The following is a 20,681-nucleotide window of genomic DNA, read 5'->3' as shown; positions in this document are numbered from 1 at the left end:
CCCTGAGGGTGGGGGCCACCCCCCCCGCCCCCCTGAGGGTGGGGGCCGCTACCCCCCACGGGCGCGGGGGGGTACGGAGCGCCCCCTCCCCCGAACTGAGTGGGAGGAGCCTGTTGCCCCGGGTAACTGCCGGGGGGAGGGGCCTGTTGTCCTGGATACCCGCCGGGGGGCGGGGCCTGTTGCCCCGGGTAACTGCCGGGGGGCGGGGCCTGTTGGCCCGGGTAACCGCCGGGGGGCGGGGCTTGTTGCCCGGGGTAACTGCCGGGGGGAGGGGCCTGTTGCCCCGGGTAACTGCCGGGGGGTGGGGCTTGTTGCCCCGGGTAACTGCCGGGTGCTGGGTGTCCTGGTGGTTGTTGTTGTGGTTGTTGTTGTGGTTGTTGTTGTTGTTGTGGTTGTTGCGGTGGGAAGGCCTGGAAGCTTTGAGGGCCTGGGGGCTGCAAAACACAAACAGATGGACACTCACACAACCACACACACATTCACACACACTCACACACACACTCACACACACTCACACACACTCACACACACATACACACATACACACATACACACAACCACACACACAAACATACCCACACACCCATACACACTCACTCATACACACTCACCCACCCACCCACACACACACCCACCCACCCGCCCACCCACCCACCCACCCGCCCACCCACCCACCCACCCGCTCACCCACCACAGGGGGGGCTTGGCTACTTCCTCCACTATCTGTGGCACGGCAGCCCCCCGTCCTGGTCACGATGTCTCAGTGTGGATCAAGCGCGATGCGGGAACAGCGTGTTGGTAACTACAAGCCCATGGGCCGCACAAAAGTCTAGCGGCCTCCTGCCGTTGTTATTGAGCTGATCTGGCCCATGCCCTCCAATCACTCCAGACCAGGTGCCAGCATCGTGACCAACTCGGGCATTGAAGTCACCCAACAAGATGACTCTGTCCCGAGTGGCCACTTCAGCCAGCAGCTGTGACGGGAGGTCATAGAAGGCGTCCGACTCATCGGCCTTGCCTGCATCCCTCCACGGATGGTCGTCTTCGGTGGGGGCTTAAGCAGCCACGACCATCACAACCAACCCCAACTATCATCACCACCATCACCATCATCACCATCACCACCATCACCAGTCATCACCACCACCATGATCACCATCCCCCAAATACCATCACCACCCCCCAAATACCACCACCAACTGCACCATCACCACCACCACCACCACCATCACCACCATCACCACCACCATCACCACCATCACCACCATCACCACCAACTACACCACCACCACCACCATCACCTACCTGGATATTTGCAATCCCATGGAGGATATGGGTAGGGCTGGCCTGTGCAGACACGGGGGGAGGGGGGACACGGGGAGAGAGACAGGGAATGCACTCTTAATGCTGTGAGAGACAGAGAGACATGGGGAGAGAGACAGAGAGAGAGACATGGGGAGAGACACGGGGAGACAGAGACACAGGGAGAGACACGGGGAGAGAGACAGAGAGAGAGACATGGGGAGAGAGACAGGGAATGCACTCTTAATTCTGTGAGAGACAGAGAGAGACAGAGAGAGAGACATGGGGAGAGAGACAGGGAATGCACTCTTAATTTTATGAGAGACAGAGACAGAGAGAGACACGGGGAGAGAGACAGAGAGAGAGACACGGGGAGAGAGATACGGGGAGACAGAGACACAGGGAGAGAGACACGGGGAGAGAGACAGAGAGAGAGACATGGGGAGAGAGACAGGGAATGCACTCTTAATTCTGTGAGAGACAGAGACACACGGGGAGAGAGACACGGGGAGAGAGACACGGGGAGAGAGACACGGGGAGAGAGACACGGGGAGAGAGACACGGGGAGAGAGACACGGGGAGAGAGACACGGGGAGAGAGAAACATGGGGAGAGAGAGACACGGGGAAGAGAGAGACACGGGGAAGAGAGAGACACGGGGAAGAGACAGACACGGGGAAGAGACAGACGGGGGGAGACAGACGGGGAGAGACACGGGGAGAGAGAGAGACACGGGGAAGAGACACGGGGAGAGACACATGGACACATAGGGGCAAGTGCTGTTAGCGAGCACTTATGAAGGCCGGAACGGTGGCACATGTGGGAGTGGGTGGCCAGCACCACAACCGCAGAGAGACACACACACACACAGACACACAGATACACACACAGACACACTGACACACAGACACACTGACACACACACACAGATACACTGACACACAGACACACTGACACACAGACACGCACACACACACACACACAGATACACACACAGACACACTGACACACAGACACACACACACGCAGACACTTTGACACACGCACACACACTTACACAGACACTTTGACACACAGACACGTACACACACTTACACAGACACTTTGACACACAGACACGCACACACACTTACACAGACACTTTGACACACAGACACGCACACACACTTACACACAGACACTTTGACACACAGACACGTACACACACTTACACACAGACACTTTGACACACAGACACGCACACACACTTACACACAGACACTTTGACACACAGACACGCACACACACTTACACACAGACACTTTGACACACGCACACACACTTACACAGACACTTTGACACACAGACACGCACACACACTTACACAGACACTTTGACACACAGACACGCACACACACTTACACACAGACACTTTGACACACGCACACACACAGACACTTTGACACACACACACGCACACACACTTACACAGACACTTTGACACACAGACACGCACACACACTTACACACAGACACTTTGACACACAGACACGCACACACACTTACACACAGACACTTTGACACACACACACGCACACACACTTACACACAGACACTTTGACACACACACGCACACACACACACTTTGACACACATACACTCCGAGACGCACACACACTTACACACAGACACTTTGACACAGACACGCACACACACTTACACACAGACACTTTGACACACATACACTCCGAGACGCACACACACTTACACACAGACACTTTGACACAGACACGCACACACACTTACACACAGACACTTTGACACTCCGAGACGCACACACACTTACACACAGACACTTTGACACAGACACGCACACACACTTACACAGACACTTTGACACACATACACTCCGAGACGCACACACACTTACACACAGACACTTTGACACAGACACGCACACACACTTACACACAGACACTTTGACACACAGACACGCACACACACTTACACAGACACTTTGACACACAGACACGCACACACACTTACACAGACACTTTGACACACAGACACGCACACACACTTACACACAGACACTTTGACACACAGACACGCACACACACTTACACACAGACACTTTGACACACAGACACGCACACACACTTACACAGACACTTTGACACACACACACGCACACACACTTACACAGACACTTTGACACACACACACGCACACACACTTACACACAGACACTTTGACACACACACACGCACACACACTTACACACAGACACTTTGACACACACACACGCACACACACTTACACACAGACACTTTGACACACGCACACACACACACACTTACACAGACACTTTGACACACACACACGCACACACACTTACACAGACACTTTGACACACACACACGCACACACTTACACAGACACTTTGACACACGCACACGCACACGCACTTACACAGACACTTTGACACACAGACACGTACACACACTTACACAGACACTTTGACACACAGACACTTACACACAGACACTTTGACACACAGACACGCACACACACTTACACACAGACACTTTGACACACAGACACGTACACACACTTACACAGACACTTTGACACACAGACACGCACACATGCACACAGACACTTTGACACACATACACGCACACACACTTACACACAGACACTTTGACACACACACACGCACACACACTTACACACAGACACTTTGACACACACGCACACACACTTACACACAGACACTTTGACACACACACACGCACACACACTTACACACAGACACTTTGACACACACACACGCACACACACTTACACAGACACTTTGACACACATACACTCCGAGACGCACACACACTTACACACAGACACTTTGACACACACACACGCACACACACTTACACACAAACACTTTGACACACACACACACACTTACAGACACTTTGACACACAGACACGCACACACACTTACACAGACACTTTGACACACACACACGCACACACACTTACACACAGACACTTTGACACACACACACGCACACACACTTACACACAGACACTTTGACACACACACACGCACACACACTTACACAGACACTTTGACACACACACACGCACACACACTTACACAGACACTTTGACACACACACACGCACACACACTTACACAGACACTTTGACACACAGACACGCACACACACTTACACACAGACACTTTGACACACACACACGCACACACACTTACACAGACACTTTGACACACACACACGCACACACACTTACACAGACACTTTGACACACACACACGCACACACACTTACACACAGACACTTTGACACACACACACGCACACACACTTACACAGACACTTTGACACACACACACGCACACACACTTACACACAGACACTTTGACACACACACACTGACACAGACACGCAGAGACACACACACGCACACACACTTACACACAGACACTTTGACACACAGACACGTACACACACTTACACAGACACTTTGACACACACACACGCACACACACTTACACACAGACACTTTGACACACAGACACGCACACACACTTACACACAGACACTTTGACACACAGACACGCGCACACACACTTACACACAGACACTTTGACACACAGACACGCACACACACTTACACACAGACACTTTGACACACACACACGCACACACACTTACACACAAACACTTTGACACACAGACACGCACACACACTTACACACACACACACAGACACTTTGACACACACTTACACGCACACACACTTACACACAGACACTTTGACACACACACACGCAGACACACTTACACACAGACACTTTGACACACGCACACGCACACACACTTACACACAGACACTTTGACACACACACACGCACACACACTTACACACAGACACTTTGACACACACACACGCACACACACTTACACACAGACACTTTGACACACACACACGCACACACACTTACACAGACACTTTGACACACACACACGCACACACACTTACACAGACACTTTGACACACACACACGCACACACACTTACACACAGACACTTTGACACACGCACACACACACACTTACACAGACACTTTGACACACATACACTCCGAGACGCACACACACTTACACACAAACACTTTGACACACAGACACGCACACACACTTACACACAAACACTTTGACACACAAACACGCACACACACTTACACACAGACACTTTGACACACAGACACGCACACACACTGACACAGACACGCAGAGACACACTGACGCGCACACAGACGCGCACACAGACACAGACACACAGACACGCACACACACTTACACAGACACACAGACACGCACACACACTGACACAGACACGCAGAGACACACTGACGCGCACACAGACGCGCACACAGACACAGACACACACAGACACACACACTGATGCGCACACAGACACGCAGACAGACACACAGACACAGACACACGCAGACAGACACGCAGACACAGACACACAGACACAGACACACAGACACGCAGACAGACACACAGACACAGACACACAGACACAGACACGCAGACAGCGGTTGTGGTGGTGTTTGTATCTCACCAGCTTGCGCTGGTTGTTGTTGTTGTGGTGGTTGTTGCGGCTGTTGTTGCTGTTGCGGTTGTTGTTGGGGAAATCCCGGATGTTGTTGCGAGGATGAGGAGGAGTTGATGCTGTCGGGAGAGCCACTGCCTCTCTCCTCTACAGAGACACACGGGGAGAGAGACAGAGACACACGGGGAGAGAGACAGAGACACACGGGGAGAGAGAGACAGAGACACACGGGGAGAGAGACAGAGACACACGGGGAGAGAGAGAGACACACGGGGAGAGAGAGAGACACACGGGGAGAGAGACAGAGACACACGGGGAGAGAGACAGAGACACACGGGGAGAGAGACAGAGACACACGGGGAGAGAGACAGAGACACACGGGGAGAGAGACAGAGACACACGGGGAGAGAGACAGAGACACACGGGGAGAGAGACAGAGACACACGGGGAGAGAGACAGAGACACACGGGGAGAGAGACAGAGACACACGGGGAGAGAGACAGAGACACACGGGGAGAGAGACAGAGACACACGGGGAGAGAGAGAGAGACACACGGGGAGAGAGAGAGAGACACACGGGGAGAGAGAGAGAGACACACGGGGAGAGAGAGAGAGACACACGGGGAGAGAGACAGAGACACACGGGGAGAGAGACAGAGACACACGGGGAGAGAGACAGAGACACACGGGGAGAGAGACAGAGACACACGGGGAGAGAGACAGAGACACACGGGGAGAGAGAGACAGAGACACACGGGGAGAGAGAGACAGAGACACACGGGGAGAGAGAGACAGAGACACACGGGGAGAGAGAGAGAGACACACGGGGAGAGAGAGAGAGACACACGGGGAGAGAGAGAGAGACACACGGGGAGAGAGACAGAGACACACGGGGAGAGAGACAGAGACACACGGGGAGAGAGACAGAGACACACGGGGAGAGAGACAGAGACACACGGGGAGAGAGAGACAGAGACACACGGGGAGAGAGAGACAGAGACACACGGGGAGAGAGAGAGACACACGGGGAGAGAGAGAGACACACGGGGAGAGAGACAGAGACACACGGGGAGAGAGACAGAGACACACGGGGAGAGAGACAGAGACACACGGGGAGAGAGAGAGACACACGGGGAGAGAGACAGAGACACACAGGGAGAGAGACACACGGGGAGAGAGACAGAGACACACGGGGAGAGAGAGAGACACACGGGGAGAGAGAGAGAGACACACGGGGAGAGAGAGAGAGACACACGGGGAGAGAGAGAGAGACACACGGGGAGAGAGAGAGACACACGGGGAGAGAGAGACAGAGACACGGGGAGAGACAGAGAGAGACACGGGGAGAGAGAGACACACGGGGAGAGAGAGACACACGGGGAGAGAGAGAGAGACACACGGGGAGAGAGAGAGAGACACACGGGGAGAGAGAGAGACACACGGGGAGAGAGAGAGAGACACACGGGGAGAGAGAGAGACACACGGGGAGAGAGAGAGAGACACACGGGGAGAGAGACAGAGACACACGGGGAGAGAGACAGAGACACACGGGGAGAGAGAGAGACACACGGGGAGAGAGAGACACACGGGGAGAGAGACACGGGGAGAGAGACAGAGAGAGACACACGGGGAGAGAGACAGAGACACACGGGGAGAGACAGAGACACACGGGGAGAGACAGAGAGAGACACACGGGGAGAGAGACAGAGACACACGGGGAGAGAGACACAGATGAATGGGTGGGCGATTAACACCACATCCATCACCACCCTCACCCCCTCCTCACCACCCTCACCACCACCACCACCACCCTCCTCACCACCACCACCACGCTCACCACCACCACCACCCTCACCTCCACCACCACCCTCACCACCACCACCACCCTCACCACCCTCACCTCCACCACCCTCACCTCCACCACCACCCTCCTCACCACCACCACCACCCTCACCACCACCCTCACCACCCTCACCTCCACCACCCTCACCTCCACCACCCTCACCTCCACCACCACCCTCCTCACCACCACCACCACCCTCACCACCACCCTCACCCCCTCCTCACCACCCTCACCACCACCACCACCACCCTCCTCACCACCACCACCACCACCCTCACCACCACCACCCTCACCACCACCACCACCACCACCACCCTCCTCACCACCACCACCACCTCCTCACCACCACCACCACCTCCTCACCACCACCACCCTCACCACCACCCTCACCACCACCACCACCACCACCCTCACCCCTTCCTCACCACCACCACCACCACCACCTCCTCACCACCACCACCCTCACCACCACCCTCACCACCACCACCATCCTCACCCCCCTCACCACCACCCTCACCACCACCACCACCCTCACCCCCTCCTCACCACCACCACCACCTCCTCACCACCACCCTCACCACCACCCTCACCACCACCCTCACCACCACCACCACCACCACCACCCTCACCACCACCACCACCCTCACCACCACCACCACCCTCACCACCACCCTCACCACCACCACCACCACCCTCACCACCACCACCCTCACCACCACCACCCTCACCCCCTCCTCACCACCCTCACCACCACCACCACCACCCTCCTCACCACCACCACCACCCTCACCACCCTCACCCCCTCCTCACCACCACCACCACCTCCTCACCTCCTCCACCGTCTTCTGCCGTGAGCCCGAACGCCGACATCACTCGCTTCGCTCCCTCCGGCTGCAGCGGATCAAACGCAGACACCGCTCCACCACCACCACCGCCACCACCGCCACCGCCACCACCACCGCCACCACCACCAGCACCACCAGCCATCACTTCCTGCTGTTGCCTCGCCAAGCCTGCGTTAGGCCCCATCCACTCAGCGGCAGCAGCAGCAGTAGCTGGAGCCTGCAGCTGCTGCTGCTGCTGCTGCTGCCTCTGGCCACCAGCAGGACTGGAGCACGTGGAGGGATCTTGGCCGACTCCGCGTGGAGGTGGAGCGGTGGTGGAGGTGGAGGTGGTGGAGTCGAGGGTGTCCATGACGGAGGAGACTCGGTCGCGGAGCTCCGACAGCTGCCGGCGGAGGTCGCGGACCACCTCCGTGTCCAGGGGGCGGGGGCAGCCGTTCACTGGGGGGGGAGGGGGGGAGGGAGAGATTAGGAGGGATGGAGGGGAGATGGGGAGGAGTGGGTGAGTGGGTGGGTGAGTGAGTGGGTGGGTGAGTGAGTGGGTGAGTGGGTGAGTGAGTGGGTGGGTGAGTGAGTGAGTGGGTTGGTGGGTGGGTGGGTGGGTGAGTGAGTGGGTTGGTGGGTGGGTGAGTGGGTGGGTGGGTGAGTGAGTGGGTGAGTGAGTGAGTGGGTGGGTGGGTGAGTGGGTGGGTGGGTGAGTGAGTGGGTGAGTGAGTGGGTGGGTGAGTGGGTGGGTGAGTGAGCGAGCGGGTGGGTGAGTGAGTGGGTGGGTGAGTGAGTGGGTGAGTGAGTGAGTGGGTGGGTGAGTGAGTGAGCAGTTGAGCGAGTGAGTGGGTGAGTGAGTGAGTGGGTGAGTGAGTGAGCAGTTGAGCGAGTGAGTGGGTGAGTGAGTGAGTGGGTGGGTGGGTGAGTGAGTGGGTGAGTGGGTGAGTGGGTGGGTGAGTGAGTGGGTGAGTGAGTGGGTGAGTGGGTGAGTGGGTGGGTGAGTGAGTGAGTGGGTTGGTGGGTGGGTGGGTGAGTGAGTGAGTGGGTTGGTGGGTGGGTGAGTGGGTGGGTGGGTGAGTGAGTGGGTGAGTGAGTGAGTGGGTGAGTGAGTGGGTGAGTGAGTGGGTGGGTGAGTGGGTGGGTGAGTGAGCGAGCGGGTGGGTGAGTGGGTGGGTGAGTGAGTGGGTGAGTGAGTGGGTGGGTGAGTGAGTGACCAGTTGAGCGAGTGAGTGGGTGAGTGAGTGAGTGGGTGGGTGAGTGAGTGAGCAGTTGAGCGAGTGAGTGGGTGAGTGAGTGAGTGGGTGGGTGAGTGAGTGAGCAGTTGAGCGAGTGAGTGGGTGAGTGAGTGAGTGGGTGGGTGAGTGAGTGGGTGAGTCACCAAACAGGGTGAGTTTGAGGATGCGGCTGCACTGGATGGCGAAGGAGAGGTCGGAGCTGTCGAACACGGTGATGAGGTCTCCGTCTGCACCACCACCACCACAACAACAACAACCACCACCACCACCACATCAACAACCACCACCACCACATCAACAAGAATAACCACCACAATAACCACCACATCAACAACAATAACCACCACATCAACAACAATAACCACCACATCAACAACAATAACCACCACATCAACAACAATAACCACCACATCAACAACTGTGTCCCACCTCACCCACCCACCCTCACCCCCACCCACCCTCACCCACCACCACCCACCTATCACCTCACCCACCCACCACCTCACCCCACCCACCCACCACCTCACCCACCCACCCACCCACCACCTCACCCACCCACCCACCCACCACCTCACCCACCCACCCACCCACCACCTCACCCACCCACCCACCCACCACCTCACCCACCCACCCACCACCTCACCCACCCACCCACCCACCCACCACCTCACCCACCCACCCACCACCCCACCCACCCACCCACCACCCCACCCACCCACCACCTCACCCACCCACCCACCACCTCACCCACCCACCCACCACCTCACCCACCACCTCACCCACCCACCACCTCACTCACCCACCCACTCACCACCTCACCCACCACCCCACCCACCACCCCACCCACCACCTCACCCATCCACCCACCATCTCACCCATCCACCCACCATCTCACCCACTCCCCCACCCACCCATCCACCACCTCATCCATCCATCCACCACCTCACTCACCCACCCACCCACCCACTCACCACCTCACCCACTCACCACCTCACCCACCCCCCACCACCTCACCCACCCCCCACCACCTCACCCACCCCCCCACCACCTCACCCACCCCCTCACCACCTCACCCACCCCCCACCACCTCACCCACCCCCCACCACCTCACCCACCCCCCACCACCTCACCCACCCACCCACTCACCACCTCACCCACTCACCCACCTCACCCACCCCCCACCACCTCACCCACCCACCCACCCACCTCACTCACTCACCACCTCACCCACCCACTCACTCACCACCTCACCCACCCACTCACTCACCACCTCACCCACCCACTCACTCACCACCTCACCCACCCACCCACCACCTCACCCACCCACCACCTCACCCACCCACCACCTCACCCACCCACCACCTCACCCACCCACCACCTCACCCACCCACCCACCACCTCACCCACCCACCACCTCACTCACTCACCCACCCACCACCTCACCCACCCACCACCTCACCCACCCACCACCTCACCCACCCACCCACCACCTCACCCACCCACCCACCACCTCACCCACCCACCACCTCACCACCTCACCCACCCACCAACTCACCCACCCACTCACCACCTCACCCACCCCACCAACTCACCCACCGCACCCACCACCTCACCCACCCCACCCACCACCTCACCCACCCACCAACTCACCCACCCACTCACCACCTCACCCACCACCTCACTCACCCACCCACTCACCACCTCACCCACCCACTCACCACCTCACCCACCCCACCCACCACCTCACCCACCCCACCAACTCACCCACCCCACCCACCACCTCACCCACCCCACCCACCACCTCACCCACCAACTCACCCACCCACCCACCACCTCACCCACCCACCCACCACCTCACCCACCCACCACACCACCTCACCCACCCACCCACCACCTCACCCACCCACCCACCACCTCACCCACCACCTCACTCACCCACCCACCCACCACCTCACCCACCCACCACCTCACCCACCCACCATCTCACCCACCACCTCACTCACCCACCCACCCACCACCTCACCCACCCACCAACTCACCCACCCACTCACCACCTCACCCACCCCACCAACTCACCCACCCCACCCACCACCTCACCCATCCAACCACCATCTCACCCACTCCCCCACCCACCCACCCATCCACCACCTCATCCATCCATCCACCACTTCACTCGCCCACCCACCCACCACCTCACCCACCCACCCACCCACCACCTCACCCACCCACCCACCACCTCACCCACCCACCCACCACCTCACCCACCCACCCACCCACCACCTCACCCACCACCTCACTCACCCACCCACTCACCACCTCACCCACCCACCAACTCACCCACCCCACCCACCACCTCACCCACCCCACCCACCACCTCACCCACCCACCAACTCACCCACCCCACCCACCCCACCAACTCACCCACCGCACCCACCACCTCACCCACCCCACCCACCACCTCACCCACCCCACCCACCACCTCACCCACCCACCAACTCACCCACCCACTCACCACCTCACCCACCACCTCACTCACCCACCCACTCACCACCTCACCCACCCCACCAACTCACCCACCCCACCCACCACCTCACCCACCCCACCAACTCACCCACCCCACCCACCACCTCACCCACCCCACCCACCACCTCACCCACCCACCAACTCACCCACCCACCCACCACCTCACCCACCCACCCACCACCTCACCCACCACCTCACTCACCCACCCACCCACCCACCACCTCACCCACCCACCACCTCACCCACCCACCATCTCACCCACCACCTCACTCACCCACCCACTCACCACCTCACCCACCCACCAACTCACCCACCCACTCACCACCTCACCCACCCCACCAACTCACCCACCCCACCCACCAACTCACCCACCCCACCCACCACCTCACCCACCCACCAACTCACCCACCCACTCACCACCTCACCCACCCCACCAACTCACCCACCCCACCCACCACCTCACCCATCCACCCACCATCTCACCCACTCCCCCACCCACCCATCCACCACCTCATCCATCCATCCACCACCTCACTCGCCCACCCACCCACCACCTCACCCACCCACCCACCCACCCACCACCACCTCACCCACCCACCCACCACCTCACCCATCCACCCACCATCTCACCCACTCCCCCACCCACCCATCCACCACCTCATCCATCCATCCACCACCTCACTCGCCCACCCACCCACCACCTCACCCACCCACCCACCCACCACCTCACCCACCACCTCACTCACCCACCCACTCACCACCTCACCCACCCACCAACTCACCCACCCCACCCACCACCTCACCCACCCCACCCACCACCTCACCCACCCACCAACTCACCCACCCCACCCACCACCTCACCCACCCCACCAACTCACCCACCGCACCCACCACCTCACCCACCCCACCCACCACCTCACCCACCCACCAACTCACCCACCCACTCACCACCTCACCCACCACCTCACTCACCCACCCACTCACCACCTCACCCACCCCACCAACTCACCCACCCCACCCACCACCTCACCCACCCCACCAACTCACCCACCCCACCCACCACCTCACCCACCCCACCCACCACCTCACCCACCCACCAACTCACCCACCCACCCACCACCTCACCCACCCACCCACCACCTCACCCACCACCTCACTCACCCACCCACCCACCCACCACCTCACCCACCCAACACCTCACCCACCCACCATCTCACCCACCACCTCACTCACCCACCCACTCACCACCTCACCCACCCACCAACTCACCCACCCACTCACCACCTCACCCACCCCACCAACTCACCCACCCCACCCACCAACTCACCCACCCCACCCACCACCTCACCCACCCACCAACTCACCCACCCACTCACCCACCCCACCAACTCACCCACCCCACCCACCACCTCACCCATCCACCCACCATCTCACCCACTCCCCCACCCACCCATCCACCACCTCATCCATCCATCCACCACCTCACTCGCCCACCCACCCACCACCTCACCCACCCACCACCACCTCACCCACCCACCCACCACCTCACCCACCCACCCACCACCTCACCCACCACCTCACTCACCCACCCACTCACCACCTCACCCACCCACCAACTCACCCACCCCACCCACCACCTCACCCACCCCACCCACCACCTCACCCACCCACCAACTCACCCACCCACCAACTCACCCACCCACTCACCACCTCACCCACCACCCCACCCACCACCTCACCCATCCACCCACCATCTCACCCACTCCCCCACCCACCCATCCACCACCTCATCCATCCATCCATCCACCACCTCACTCACCCACCCACTCACCACCTCACCCACTCACCACCTCACCCACTCACCACCTCACCCACTCACCACCTCACCCACCCATCCACTCACCACCTCACCCACTCACCACCTCACCCACTCACCACCTCACCCACCCACTCACCCACCACCTCACCCACTCACCACCTCACTCACCACCTCACCCACTACCTCACCCACTACCTCACCCACCCACCACCTCACCCACCCACTCACCCACCACCTCACCCACTCACCACCTCACTCACCACCTCACCCACCACCTCACCCACCACCTCACCCACCCACCACCTCACCCACCCATCCACTCACCACCTCACCCACTCCCCCACCCACCCATCCACCACCTCACCCACCCATCCACCACCTCATCCATCCATCCACCACCTCACTCACCCACCCACCCACTCACCACCTCACCCACTCACCACCTCACCCACCCCCCACCACCTCACCCACCCCCCACCACCTCACCCACCCACCCACCCACTCACTCACCACCTCACCCACCCCCCACCACCTCACCCACCCACTCACTCACTCACTCACCACCTCACCCACCCACTCACTCACCACCTCACCCACCCACTCACTCACCACCTCACCCACCCACTCACTCACCACCTCAACCACTCACCACCTCACCCACCCACCACCTCACCCACCCACCACCTCACCCACCCACCACCTCACCCACCCACCCACCACCTCACCCACCCACCACCTCACCCACCCACCCACCACCTCACCCACCCACCCACCACCTCACTCACTCACCCACCCACCACCTCACCCACCCACCCACCACCTCACCCACCCACCACCTCACCCACCCACCCACCACCTCACCCACCCACCCACCACCTCACCCACCCACCCACCACCTCACCCACCCACCCACCACCTCACCCACCACCTCACTCACCCACCCACTCACCACCTCACCCACCCACCAACTCACCACCTCACCCACCCACCAACTCACCCACCCACTCACCACCTCACCCACCCCACCAACTCACCCACCGCACCCACCACCTCACCCACCCCACCCACCACCTCACCCACCCACCAACTCACCCACCCACCAACTCACCCACCCACCAACTCACCCACCCACCAACTCACCCACCCACTCACCACCTCACTCACCCACCCACTCACCACCTCACCCACCCCACCATCTCACCCACCCCACCCACCACCTCACCCACCCCACCCACCACCTCACCCACCCACCAACTCACCCACCCACCCACCACCTCACCCACCACCTCACCCACCACCTCACTCACCCACCCACCCCCTCACCCACCCACCACCTCACCCACCCACCCACCATCTCACCCACCACCTCACTCACCCACCCACTCACCACCTCACCCACCCACCAACTCACCCACCCACTCACCACCTCACCCACCCCACCAACTCACCCACCCCACCCACCAACTCACCCACCCCACCCACCACCTCACCCACCCACCAACTCACCCACCCACTCACCAACTCACCCACCCCACCCACCAACTCACCCACCCCACCCACCACCTCACCCATCCACCCACCACCTCACTCACCCACCCACCCCCTCACCCACCCACCCCCTCACCCACCCACCACCTCACCCACCCACCCACCATCTCACCCACCACCTCACTCACCCACCCACTCACCACCTCACCCACCCACCAACTCACCCACCCACTCACCACCTCACCCACCCCACCAACTCACCCACCCCACCCACCAACTCACCCACCCCACCCACCACCTCACCCACCCACCACCTCACCCACCCACCAACTCACCCACCCACCAACTCACCCACCCACTCACCAACTCACCCACCCCACCCACCAACTCACCCACCCCACCCACCACCTCACCCATCCACCCACCATCTCACCCACTCCCCCACCCACCCACCCATCCACCACCTCATCCATCCATCCACCACCTCACTCGCCCACCCACCCACCACCTCACCCACCCACCCACCCACCACCTCACCCACCCACCCACCACCTCACCCACCCACCCACCACCTCACCCACCCACCCACCACCTCACCCACCCACCCACCACCTCACCCACCCACCCACCCACCACCTCACCCACCACCTCACTCACCCACCCACTCACCACCTCACCCACCCACCAACCAACTCACCCACCCCACCCACCACCTCACCCACCCCACCCACCACCTCACCCACCCACCAACTCACCCACCCCACCCACCACCTCACCCACCCCACCAACTCACCCACCGCACCCACCACCTCACCCACCCCACCCACCACCTCACCCACCCACCAACTCACCCACCCACTCACCACCTCACCCACCACCTCACTCACCCACCCACTCACCACCTCACCCACCCCACCACCTCACCCACCCACCCACCACCTCACCCACCCACCCACCACCTCACCCACCCACCACCTCACCCACCCACCCACCACCTCACCCACCCACCCACCACCTCACCCACTCACCACCTCACTCACTCACCCACCACCTCACCCACTCACCACCTCACCACACACACCCACCCACCATCTCACCCACCCACCCACCACCTCAACCACACACCCACCCACCACCCCACCCACCTCACCCACCCACTCACCACCTCACTCACCCACCCACCCACTCACCACCTCACCCACTCACCCACCCACCCACTCACCACCTCACCCACTCACCACCTCACCCACTCACCACCTCACCCACTCACCACCTCACCCACCCACTCACCACCTCACTCACCACCTCACCCACCACCTCACCCACCACCTCACCCACCACCTCACCCACCCACTACCTCACCCACCACCTCACCCACCACCTCACCCACCACCTCACCCACCACCTCACCCACCCCCCACCACCTCACCCACCCACCACCACCTCACCCACCCACCACCACCTCACCCACCCACCACCTCACCCACCACCTCACCCACCCACCACCTCACCCACCCACCACTCCACCCACCTACCATCGTCACGGTACTTGATGGTGACGTCGTCGGACGATGAGAGCTGACCGCGGAAGACGCGCTGCATCATGAGCGTGAGCTCATCCAGCGTGATGTCGTCACTCACCACCTCACCCACTCACCACCTCACCCACTCACCACCTCACCCACCCACTCACCACCTCACCCACCCACTCACCATCTCACCCACCCACTCACCACCTCACCCACCCACTCACCACCTCACCCACCCACTCACCCACCCACTCACCACCTCACCCACTCACCACCTCACCCACTCACCACCTCACCCACTCACCACCTCACCCACTCACTCACCCACCACCTCACCCACTCACCACCTCACCCACCACTTCACCCACTCACCACCTCACCCACCACTTCACCCATCCACCACCTCACCACCTCACTCACCACCTCACCCACCCACCACCTCACCCACCACCTCACCCACCCACCACCTCACCCACCACCTCACCCACCCACCACTCCACCCACCTACCATCGTCACGGTACTTGATGGTGACGTCGTCGGACGATGAGAGCTGACCGCGGAAGACGCGCTGCATCATGAGCGTGAGCTCATCCAGCGTGATGTCGTCATTGTGGATGGGGATCCTTCTAACGTCATCGCCCAGACGGACCTTGATGATGAGCTTGCCGCTCAAGTCCAGACCCTGAGCGCCGTTCATGGTGGACGCAGCTGCCCCGATAGACATCGTCAACATCAACATCATCATCGTCATCACCATCATCGTCATCATCATCACAATCACCATCATCACCATCGCCATCACCGTCATCATCATCACAATCATCACAATCATCGCTATCATTGCCATCATCATCACAATCATCAGAATCACCATTGTCATCACAATCATCATAACAATCATCATCACCATCACCATCATCACAATCATCATCACCATCACCACCATCACAATGATCATCACCATCAGAATCATCATCACCTTCAACACAATCAGAATCATCATCATCACCATCGTCATCGCCATCACCATCATCACCATCATAATCATCATTACCATCATCATCATCAACACAATCATCATCACCAGAATCACCATTTTCATCACCATCATCACCATCACAATCATCACAATCATCATAACCATTACCATCATCATCACCATCATTACCATCATCATTACCATCATCACAATCATCATCACCACCATCAGAATCACCATTGTCATCACAATCAGAATTATCATCACCTTCAACACAATCAGAATAACCATCAACACCATCACAATCACCATTGTCATCATCACAATCATCATCATCACCATCATCATTACCATCACCACCATCATCACAATCATCATCACCACCATCACAATCATCATCACCATCAACACAATCATAATCACCTTCAACACAAACAGAATCACCATTGTCATCACAATCATCATCACCATCAGAATCATCATTACCATTATCACAATCATCACCATCATCACAATCATCATAACCATTACCATCATCACCACCATCATCACAGTCGTCATTATCACCACATTTAACATCATCACCATCATCACAATCATCACCATCATTACTATCATCACAATCATCATTACCATCATCATCATCACCATCATCGTCATCATCGTCATCACCGTCGCCGCCATCACCACCATCACAATCGTCATCATCACCATTACCATCATCATTACTTTCATCACAATCATCATCACCACCACTACCAGACTAAAAATATACAACAGCAGGCATCGTCAGGGTCAACGGGATCGAACCCACGACCTCTTGCACACCAGGCGAGCGAGAGAGAGACACGGGGAGGGAGAGAGACACGGGGAGGGAGAGAGACACGGGGAGGGAGAGAGACACGGGGAGGGAGAGAGACACGGGGAGGGAGAGAGACACGGGGAGGGAGAGAGACACGGGGAGGGAGAGAGACACGGGGAGGGAGAGAGACACGGGGAGGGAGAGAGACACGGGGAGGGAGAGAGACACGGGGAGGGAGAGAGACACGGGGAGGGAGAGAGACACGGGGAGGGAGAGAGACACGGGGAGGGAGAGAGACACGGGGAGGGAGAGAGACACGGGGAGGGAGAGAGACACGGGGAGGGAGAGAGACACGGGGAGGGAGAGAGACACGGGGAGGGAGAGAGACACGGGGAGGGAGAGAGACAGGAGAGAGTGGAACCTTTCTCGGCACGGAATCTAGGCAAGCCTGGGGGGGTAGGGAGGGTGAGGTTTCCCTACCGAGCGAGTGCCACCTTTATCGGCAGGCAATCTAGGCAAGCCTAGGGGTAGGGATGGGGCCCTACCGACCGAGTGGCACCTTTACCGGCATGCAATCTAGGCAAGCAGAGGGGGTAGGTGAGGTTGTGGCCCTAGTCGAGGCTAAGAGCCCACCCCCCCTCCTACCAGAGCAGTCCCTACCGACCTAGTGCCACCATTCCCGGCAAAGAATCTAGGCGACGACGGGGGGTCCCCCGTATTGCGGCCTACGACAAGGCCGCCACGTCAGCCAAAAAAAAAAAACCTAAACAAAAATAGATCGGCGCGGTCTCCTCAACGAAAGCGTTCGGGGTTCACTTCTCACACAGCGACCGACGGCTTCATTTGAGTTAGAAGAGAAAGAAAACATTTTAAAAACGACGACTGAAATCCACCTTCGATATCGCGAACGCCGCCTCAGCAGAATCGGTGGCGGCGGCGGCGGCGATTGATTTGCCACAGCGCTTAAGTAATAGGGTTGGTGGGGGGGGAGCGAATCCTCGGTTCTGATTGGCTGGCGTGGTGATCACGTGGGGTTAGGGAGGGTACCGCCCCCTTCCCGCCCTATGCTTATCTGTGGTGGGGAATGCAAAGGCGTTTCCCCGCCCCATACGTGGCCTGGATTCCAAAGTCCTTGGCCCTGGGATGGGGTGCCAGGTCCGAGGGAGAATTAACCTCTAGATTCTCATTTGAGTGGTGAGTCTATGGGTATCTGTGTGGTGAGTCTGTGGGTTTCTGTGTGGGTGAGTCTGTGGGTCTCTGTGTGGTGAGTCTATGGGTCTCAGTGTGGTGAGTCTGTGGGTCTCTGTGTGGTGAGTCTGTGGGTCTCTGTGAGATGAGTTTATGGGTCTCTGTGTGGTGAGTCTGTGGGTCTCTGTGTGGTGAGTCTATGGGTCTCTGTGTGGTGAGTCTGTGGGTTTCTGTGTGGTGAGTCTGTGGGTCTCTGTGTGGTGAGTCTATGGGTCTCTGTGTGATGAGTCTGTGGGTCTTTGTGTGGTGAGTCTATGGGTCTCTGTGTGGTGAGTCTATGGGTCTTTGTGTGATGAGTTTATGGGTCTCTGTGTGGTGAGTCTGTGGGTCTCTGTGTGGTGAGTCTGTGCGTCTCTGTGTGGTGAGTCTGTGGGTCTCTGTGTGGTGAGTCTGTGGGTCTCTGTGTGGTGAGTCTATGGGTCTCTGTGTGGTGAGTCTGTGGGTCTCTGTATGGTGAGTC

At 59.2% G+C, this 20,681-nt stretch overlaps 1 protein-coding gene across 1 annotated transcript; it reads right to left on the bottom strand.

Annotated features, from left to right (window-relative positions):
• Positions 1-2: 2 nt before the first annotated feature.
• On the bottom strand, positions 3-19,955 carry TFG (trafficking from ER to golgi regulator; the record flags this gene model as incomplete). The annotated part of the gene is made up of 7 exons (XM_078885653.1): positions 19,867-19,955; positions 17,700-17,900; positions 9,976-10,059; positions 8,601-9,053; positions 5,937-6,074; positions 1,306-1,347; positions 3-433 (listed from the first exon to the last, which is right to left on the bottom strand). Coding segments are annotated over exons 2-7 (1,338 nt in total), but the record flags the coding sequence as incomplete, so codon positions are not given.
• Positions 19,956-20,681: the final 726 nt, after the last annotated feature.

This window comes from Lampetra fluviatilis, unplaced genomic scaffold (genome assembly GCF_964198595.1).
Source record: "Lampetra fluviatilis unplaced genomic scaffold, kcLamFluv1.1 SCAFFOLD_341, whole genome shotgun sequence".
Taxonomy (NCBI): domain Eukaryota; kingdom Metazoa; phylum Chordata; class Hyperoartia; order Petromyzontiformes; family Petromyzontidae; genus Lampetra; species Lampetra fluviatilis.
The sequence above is the reverse complement of the archived record's forward strand: the minus strand, read 5'-3'. Positions and strand labels throughout refer to the sequence as shown.